This window comes from Vanessa atalanta, chromosome 8, assembly GCF_905147765.1.
Source record: "Vanessa atalanta chromosome 8, ilVanAtal1.2, whole genome shotgun sequence".
NCBI classification, from domain to species: domain Eukaryota; kingdom Metazoa; phylum Arthropoda; class Insecta; order Lepidoptera; family Nymphalidae; genus Vanessa; species Vanessa atalanta.
In genome coordinates, this window is record NC_061878.1 from 3,266,867 (window position 1) to 3,276,253 (window position 9,387).

The window sequence follows — 9,387 nt, forward strand, 5'->3', positions numbered from 1 at the left end:
TTTTACCCCTTTTGGGTAGAGCTTCGAAAATCCGTTCTTAAGATTAGGATATCCACACCCTATAAGGAACGTACCTGCTAAATTTCAAGTTTGTAGGTGTTATAGTTTGCAAGATTTCGTGATTAATCAGTGAGTAATATTTCACTTTTATATATACAGATATGAGGGTACTATACCGGTATTAAGAAAAGGGTAAAATAAAATATACTTAGGATAAGATTTTTTATTTTATTAGTTACTTAGCAAAATAAAATCTTAAATCGAAGTAAATTGGGTGCCAATTTAAAACAATATATTAACAATAAAAATAATAATTATAAATAATTATAAACATTGAGAGTATTTTACAAGTAGTGTGCACAGCATAATTACACATCATCAAAAGATTACAAAAATTAAATCTTTATTTTATCGTATATTAGCCAGATAACAGTAAATAATTATTCTTTGGTTCGGGTATTTATAAGATGGGAAAACGAGCAACATCGAAAGGGAGATTCGTCTACATTTATGTACAAAGGAGTAAGGTAGGTCATATATCGCACTGTTTGAATACTATTCCACATCTAAAGTACATTAATAACGAGCTTGTCAGTAGATCTTGATCGATATCCTGAGTGAGGACGCATCAGACGTCTTCGTGTAATAGTTCATCTTTGTCCAGAAGCGCGGCGGCGTCGCCATCGGCCGTTGCGGGCACGGCGCTGTGCCGCAGCGCGTCCCGCAGCGTGCGCTCGCGCAGCGTGTCTGCACGCAGGCCCGGCACGCGTCGCAACCAGCGCGCCGCCTCTTCGCTCGCACGGAAAAACACAACCTGCCGACCCTCACTCTCTAACTCCTTTATCAGCCGCCCGAGCACCTGGAAATGAGGTTATCGACTTATCGGTTATCGCTTCTATGACCGAGAAGCGAGAGTTCGTTCGAGAGAAGTCAAGAACATCTTCCCTTGAGCGCGTGAACATCGTGAGTTCAATGGAAATATCGCAGGTGGTCCTAGGGTACCTGCACAGCGGTGTAGTCAAGCAGTGTGAGTGCGGAGCAGTCGACGAACAGCTCGCGTTGCGAGTCTGTTTCATCGATAGCCCTGCGCACACGCGCCGCGAATCTCTCTGCGTTGATGTAGACGAGAGCGCGCCGCGGCCGCACCAGCAGTACACTTCCACCGACAGTCTGTGAAATGTAATGTAAATGGGTAGGACTCGTGCTGGGTAGGATTTCGTGGTTACCATTGCTAATTTATTTATTTTAGTATTAGATAGAGTAATTTTTAGTCTTAGAGTGCATGTTACACTAATTTAATGTATACACGAACCGGTCGGTCCGGTCTGGACGATATTTCATTTAATTTATTATATTCGAATTACAAATATGATAAATTATATTACACTAGCATAACCGAGTGGTAGAATTATTTTACGAATTATTGAACCAAATGCCACCCATATATTTTCTGCCTTGTAACGAGTGAGTAACAAATCTATTCTACTATCCTATCTTTAATTCTTCTTTATGTTCTTTAAACAGGTCTCGATTAATATTTAAAATATGAACTCTATTCCGTTGTCACTAAGAACTTATCCTTAATCTATCACTCTGTTCACCTTGTCGATGGCCATCAGCAACGTGGGTCGACGCAATAGGTCAGCCAGTAGTGCTGCCAGCGAGGCAAGCGCGCCGCAAAGCACAGCGGCCTCCACGCCAGCGCACACTCCGACGCCGCACGTGAGCGCCGCGACCAACGCTTCTCGGCGCCGCTCGCGCCACAATCGCCGCGCTGTACCCACGTCCACCTGAAGATTTCCACGTTACCCTCACAATAATTATAGACAGTGGACCTAATACATTACTGTTACACACAGTGTAGAAACACATATCAAGTTATTATTCGCCTAACCATCGAAAATTCTTCGTGAGACGTGGCAATCCATAATGAACAGTTTTTAAATAGGTTTATTTTTTAAAACTTACGTCTGTTCTCCATGCTATATAGAATACTTTTATGTAATAACTTTTAAATAGGTTTGTAAAATAAACCTGAATAAAATACTATTTTATTACTTATGTAAATAACAGAACTTACCATGAATATAACGGCGCAGATGAGAACGGACGATAAACAAGCCTTCGGTATGAAGAAGAAGTATTTAGTGAGGTAGTTGAGAGCTAACAATGTTATTATACCTGAAACAAGATGGTGGTTTCTTAATGTTATGATTGTGATCGTTCATTATATCCGTTATGCAAAGGGATGTGGCTACAAACGTCGTGTATTTTTAAATCGATTTGCCAAAATGCTCTGGTGGTTATCGGCTCATTATTTATTTAATCTTAGAGTTCATTTAATCCATTTACATCCCCGTACCCGAGTAGAGTCCGGCCGCAGGTGTGCGCACGCCAGACGAGTGCGACACGGCGGAGCGGGTGAAGGCACCGCACGTGGGCATAGCACGCACCAGCGCACCCACACAGTTGCACACGCCCAGTGTCAACATCTCCTGCGCCGCATCCACGCGACCGCCCGTGCCTGTGCCAAGCGATACGAATTTTCACGGTAATTTTATTTATTATATAACTAGGCGCATTGGCAGATGGTTATGAGCGTTATAACTATGCTTTGCTGGTCACCTACGTCAAAATTGAAACCTTGTATGTCCAACTCACTGAAGGCCTTGGCGATGGCGATGTTTGCGAGCACCATGACGAAAGGTAACAGCAATAAACTCGAGCCGAGCTGCGTCGTCATTTCCAGGAATCCGAGAGTGCGGTTGCCGACTATTGTGCTAAAAGGCGGCAAACCAAACTTGGGCAGACCGGGCTCCACTTTACCTGCCAAAGATCCACAAATGTTTATATTCCACTTGGTAAAGTAGTTTTATTAAATACTATACTATAAATCTTTTTAAATTTGACATAAAAAATATTTTCAAGGTACTATAATATATAAAATAAAATCATTATCATACAGGAACGTGCTATTTTTGGCCATCGTATTAGACTTTTATTCGATTAATGGACGTATTATATTCAAGACGAAAACTTGAGAACGATAATAATACTAAATGTGCGTCTCAGAACCCACCACAGAAGTGATAACTTAAACTACTCTAAGTTGAACTATTTAATATTGAACTTTTTTAACTTGAGAAAAGGCTTAGGTTATTAATTAAATTTTATGTACATATGTATATGTATTAATAAAATTTTTCATTAATTATATTTTTAGTTACAAATCTTGTATATGTGCATTATTAGTATCATTATTGCCTGCCTACCGCTGTCGTATGCGTAAGACAAAGGGAAGACAGACAGGCTGGCGCCGTAACGCGTTACGTAACAAAGCGGTTTACCCTCCCATAAGAAGATATCACTACAATAAGACTTAAAACTAGGACGCGCCAGCCGATCGATTATCCATACAATATACAGCCAATCCAGAGGTATTACTTGTTAATATACCCATAGGTTTCCACAAGTACTTACTGCATTTTTAAAGATACAAAGATGAATAATCAGTAAAGACACCGTTGTAACTATTTTATCTCCACCGCTAATAGACACATTGAGCCGTATCTTAAAAAACATAAATCAGATAAGCCCACTATAAAACTATATCTGTTAAGAAACTTATCATAACAACAATTGGATTAATCGGAACTTAGAGGTTTTATGACAATTCGAAAGACAAACAGAAATATAGTGACATCTTTATCAATTTAATATGATAGTGAAAATTGTGTATTAAGTTTTACCTGATAGTTTAAATAGTGGCATCTTGGCGTCGTAAGTGTAAAAAGCGAAGGCGGAGGCAGTGAAAACAACCAGCGCATTGCGACCGATAGAAATAAACCACAGTGTTTTTTTCAATTTGAACCGCTTTGGACTTAATGGAACATCCTTTAATTTCTGAAATTACAAAAAAACATTATCAAAAAAGGCTCTTTTGAAGTGACACAGATGGAGGTAAAGTTCATTTTTAAAATAAGTTGTTTGGTATTTTATATATATTTTATTCATTTACAAGCTAAGGGAATTAGTTGTCAAAATCTAAACTTCAAAATAAATTTAAACGCCAACCCTAAGCAGCAGCAGCGTGGTGCAGCACACAAAAGCGAGCGCGCAGTCGGCCGCACGCACGTCGCGCCAGCGCATAGCGATCTGCCACAGATTCTCCGCCGGAGATTCTGCCACGAAACTTAGGCCCAGTAGCCCCTTGAGTTGTGCAACCACGATGATTATGGCCGTAGCAGACGTGAAGCCGCTCGTCACCGAGGGTGAGATCAGATCAACCAGAAAATCTGCGCATCAAGTGTTAGCCAGTTCAGTAACAAGTTGATCAATGATAACGACGTCACACGAAAGCGAAATCACAAGGTGGACATTATATACATATTATTATGTATATAGTATATATGTATAATAATATTGCAATAAAATTAAATGTAAATATGTCACGTCATGTTTATTGCAGCGAGGTCGCTGTCATTTTTAATTAAGAAGTCAAATATTAAGTTTCGCAAATATTTAGGAAATATTTTGTCATACAAAGATAGCTTATCATTTATTTGGTAACTGTCTGCTATAATAGATAATATATTCGCGGTTGTAGTTACACCTCGCAGCTTTAAACAAACGACAAAATATTTTTATTTTGGGAAGAAATGGGTTCTGAAATTCTTAAATAAATATAAACTACCCTCCATACCATAAATGCGCTATCAAGAGTGCGAGATCTAGGATAAAATGCTAGCCAGCTCATACTGCACGTGACTGCACAGTTAAAGGCAAGCTTCTGCTCCATACGCGCTTCATTTTATAAGGTACTAAAGTAATTACAATGCTAACTATGGTAACACCACAAACTTTAAGAGAACCGACATTATAAAATCGAGTGTACACTTTTCCTTTCGTAAATAATAAGATACAGTATAGATGAAACGTATTGTTACTTAAGACCTGGGTTACAGTTTCATTTTTATTTATAATATATATATATATCTAAGAATGTATGTATCATTTACCTAATCGCAGAAGGCCCATAAGAAGTACGATGCAGCCGGAGAGGAAGGTAAGAAGCACCACAAAGTCGATAGGGAGGTCACGGCATGCCTGCAACGTGAGCAATGCCATGAGGCTCGTGGGCCCTATTGACACTTCCTTCACAGTACCCAGCAACACATAGAGCATCGTACCTGCAATGACCATAATCCTTTTTTTAATATAACTTCCATAAATTAAAAAAAACTAAAGAGGTTTGTAGTAATGACACTGGCAATAAATACATATTTTTAGCAACAACTTTCACCTCCAACTAAATGAACCAAAAGCTTTGGAAAATAACTTCAAATGTACCTAAAACCTACCTACCTTGTAGTCGTTTCCGAATACACGTATGTGTATGTTGAAACGACTACGAAACTATTGACAATGACCTTAACTATTGGCATGCAGTTGAATGCATTTTTGAATTGTTATACTAATATTATTTTTAAATAATCCGAAAATGAATTACATCTATAAAAATATACAAATCAATGTATTCATACACATAAACATGCATTCAACTGAGTACTGTCGGGAATGCTATGTTTCTAATCGCTGTCACCATCGCGCCGGTGTGTCGCATATATTTTGCATATTATTGGCACAAAATCTACGCTACGCTACTTCGGAGATCGTAAAATAAAACTTAATATATATAGTCTAAGTAGTAAGTAAGTACGACTAATTAAACTGTTGAATAGTATCCATTGAATTTAATTTAAACAAAAACAGTTACTTAGTTAACATTGCTCTTTATGATTTTAATATTTACCTCATTATACCTTATTTCTTTACATTTTTAAACACACACACACAGACTAGTACTGTGATTTTATATATCCGTACGACGATTACTTTACCGATATAGGGATATAAGTATTTCATAGATTTAGGTAGTAATTTATATTACAACTATTTTTTCCTTAAATTTTTAATGTTTATTAAGTCTTATGAACATTTTATATTATATACATATATATATGCTTACCTAGTAATATTTCAACCAATAAGATACTATCCTAGATCTATAAATAGATATAGATAAAATCCTAAGAACTTAACAACGAATAAAAGTAAATTTGATAAAACGAAAAAATAGTTATAGTAGGTACTATTTGAGCAAAAACGGCCGCTTTAAATGCTATGCCTAAGAGAAAATTTCTATATGATTTGCTCATGTGATATACATTATTAATAAAGATAATAATAACATCTGACAGTCATGTTCAGAATCCATATAAAACGACTTAAGTCGAACAGGCCAGGACATTTACCATCACCTGCCATCACAAATTCTTGTCTTATGTCTTTGCCGTAACATTGGCGAAGATATTATCCAAGTGCCGGCTAGAGACGGATATAGACAAATAATTTAGTAACCCCTTTTTTATTTTAACTATTTTTAAGCGCTGTAACTATAAAACGCAGCATCTTAGGACTTTATTTAACTGGATTAAATAAATTCGTTTTAATCTGATATTTAATCGGTATCGATATGAAACATGATCGAACACACACATACATCATATTCATGTGATCATCACATTGATGTATAGAATCTAGATTTGTGTAATTTTTGTGGGACTAAATCCCATCCCAATCGTATTACATCTGTAAAAACTGCAAAACGGATAAATTCTTGAATACAGTAAACATACTTCTGAAAGTCTTCTTAAACAGTATTTCGCTCAATTTGCAAAAAAATATATATACAACAGTTCTATCTAGTAATACTCGTTACGCTAAAAATACTAAGCAGGCTTGTAAAAGGATTGCTGGATAATATTGTGCCATTTCAACAACTTTACGCTCAACTAGTCGGAAAAAAAAAACTTTAATAGAACGGCTTAGGTAAGCTAAATTTGGTGATACCTAATTATGTGTTAATTAAACGAACATTTATATAATAAATACTTTTTACATTATGGAACTGTGTTTTCTTCGTCAAGAAGTTTTTTAATCAGTAAATCAATATTTTAAACTAAGTACTTCATACTCTAAACCGATCTTTCGGCGTAGTGTCAAATATACTAATCAAAGGAGATGTTAATTAGTCATAGACAATTTTACTATTTTTTTACTAATATGATATATTCCTAACAAAAATGTCATACGAAACAATGAAATCATTAACTTTAATTTGATTTTATTTAGCATCTTAATTTTCCATGTTTCGTGTGAGTATAAGTCCATTAGTATGTCACATAGATTAGGACTTTTCGTAATTTAGTTATAAAAAGCTTTGTAAACGTCTTATTATCTATCTATATAGTTTAATATATATATTGACATTATTACACCAATCATTACGATAACATTATAACATTTAAAGGTGGTTTCATGATATCTTTAATCAAGTAGGATGTCTCTTGATCAAATAATGCTTGATTACTGATAACAAATAAACTCGTTTCATAAATATCAATAAACGCTTAAGTTATGTTAAGACAATATTGCAATATGTAAAAAGGGATATCAGAACCAAAAATTGAAATCATAATATTCTTTATTGAAATAAAAATTGTTGTTAGAATCGTCGTGTTAACATATAAATGTTAAATGACTAATAGACAGCTTTATTTTTCATGTGTAAGTATATAAGGGCGCTTTAACAGCGTCTCATTTACACGGATGCCTAAATCTTGCATTTTAGCAATATAATCCTTAGTATTTTTCAGGACATTCTATCATGCAGGACACAGTAACGTGCTACTCACCTACGAACGCGGAATACAGGCCGTATTGCACGGGCAAATTTGCCAGCGAGGCGTAGGCGATGCTCTGCGGCACGAGCGTGAGGCCCAGCGTGACGCCGGCCACCGCGTCCGCGGCCGCGCTCGTGCGGTCGTACGCGCGCGCCCAGCGCAGCGCGGGCAGGCGGCGCTGCAGCCACGACGAGAACCCGCCGCCGCCAGCCGACACGCTCAGAGGAACAGTCTCTATCTCCTCCATTCTGCACTCTCACGCGAGCGACTTCACACTGCCCTATGGTAGGGTAGCTAAATATCCCGATAGTGCGGAAAAAACGCAAAATATTTATTAAATGAGCGACTCCTTGTAAGAGCGGGATCGGTCGCGAGTGCGTACGCGCGCCGAGCGAATTGCAGCAGGACTACCGATACTCTGCTAATTCATTATCTCTATGGCGTCAGAAACCTGTCCGAAGTAGTCGGGTAAACATCTTATAACAAATACTGTTACTACAAATACTGTGTGATAGTGATAAAACTGTTACACTCTGTGCTGCGGCCGTCCTACCGGCGCGAGCTCGCGACCTTTAATCCTCACGTATAAATACGTGACGACTTCTTGTGTTTGTGGGATGATAAGCTCCACTCGGATCTTTCCTATCAGTGTTGCAAGTCGACGCAGCCACTAAGCTCATTTACATGGATGTCGACGTTCCAAGCACATCGCATTATACAGTAATGGGTTGGACTATTTTGTCATTTTAGTAAAATTAATAAATATTGATGACTAGCGAAATATTAATTGAGCAATATTGATAGGTTTAGTTCTAATTCGTAACCCTGATCGGACGAATACTCTAAAGTATTTACAAGAATATATTTTTTTGCGTTAGCCTCGGTAACGATTCCAAAATAACCACACTGACGGAAAAAAATCTAAATTTCTTAAGACTAAATTAAGAAAAATATTCGCTGAGTATACTCTAATGCCCAATATACCAATCATCGCTCTATCGTCCAACGTCAAAGAAAAATCCCCACTAATATAAAAATAATGTGTAATATTCATTCAAAGCAAACGATTTCTAAGTCTATAATGAACAGCATACACGCGGCATTTGTGTACAAAGTTAAATTTATTCATCAATAAATATATACATAATAATACAATTTAAATTATCGTATCGTGTGTATCGAAACTTGATATGCAAACTAGTGAAATTCGACTGTATTGGCACATCTATGGAACTTGTAATTACATCTTACGAATACTATAGGTTATAACTCTACCTTTAAAAAAAGTGTGAATTTAAACAATAACAACAAAGTATTTTAAAATAGTTATATATAAAACCTTATATAAAAGAAAGAAAAAATAAAAAAAAAAACAGGGAAAGGTCGCGTGAATAAGCGTGACGATTTCTGTCACTCCAGTCTACTGTAAGCCGCTTAAAAATATTTGTTCCGAAAAGAAAAAAACTTCGTTAAGAAAAAAAAAATCAAAAATGTCTAAGGTTACGTATAAATTAAATATATAGACATTTATCTCGTGAGAACAAGCGCTGTATTGTTGAGAGAGTTTTGTAGATCTTTAATAATAAAATAAGTCGTATATATTTTGTAAGCATTATGTGCTTTAGATTAGTACTTAAGCATC

General features: G+C 36.6%; 1 protein-coding gene across 3 annotated transcripts; it reads right to left on the minus strand.

Annotated features, from left to right (window-relative positions):
* Nucleotides 1-276: 276 nt before the first annotated feature.
* Nucleotides 277-8,486, minus strand: LOC125065985 (sodium-independent sulfate anion transporter-like). Of its 3 annotated transcripts, none has more exons than XM_047673855.1 (10): nt 7,758-8,486; nt 5,019-5,189; nt 4,075-4,295; nt 3,750-3,903; nt 2,662-2,826; nt 2,363-2,524; nt 2,081-2,181; nt 1,602-1,790; nt 1,154-1,170; nt 277-730 (listed from the first exon to the last, which is right to left on the minus strand). In XM_047673855.1, the coding sequence occupies exons 1-10, from the start codon at nt 7,990-7,992 to the stop codon at nt 592-594; spliced, it is 1,554 nt and encodes a 517-aa protein (XP_047529811.1). In that variant the 5' UTR covers nt 7,993-8,486; the 3' UTR covers nt 277-591. The 3 variants fall into 3 exon arrangements, with proteins under 3 accessions (XP_047529811.1, XP_047529812.1, XP_047529810.1); XM_047673856.1 differs by having other exon boundaries at nt 277-727; nt 1,153-1,170; XM_047673854.1 differs by having other exon boundaries at nt 277-859; nt 1,003-1,170; nt 7,758-8,485.
* Nucleotides 8,487-9,387: the final 901 nt, after the last annotated feature.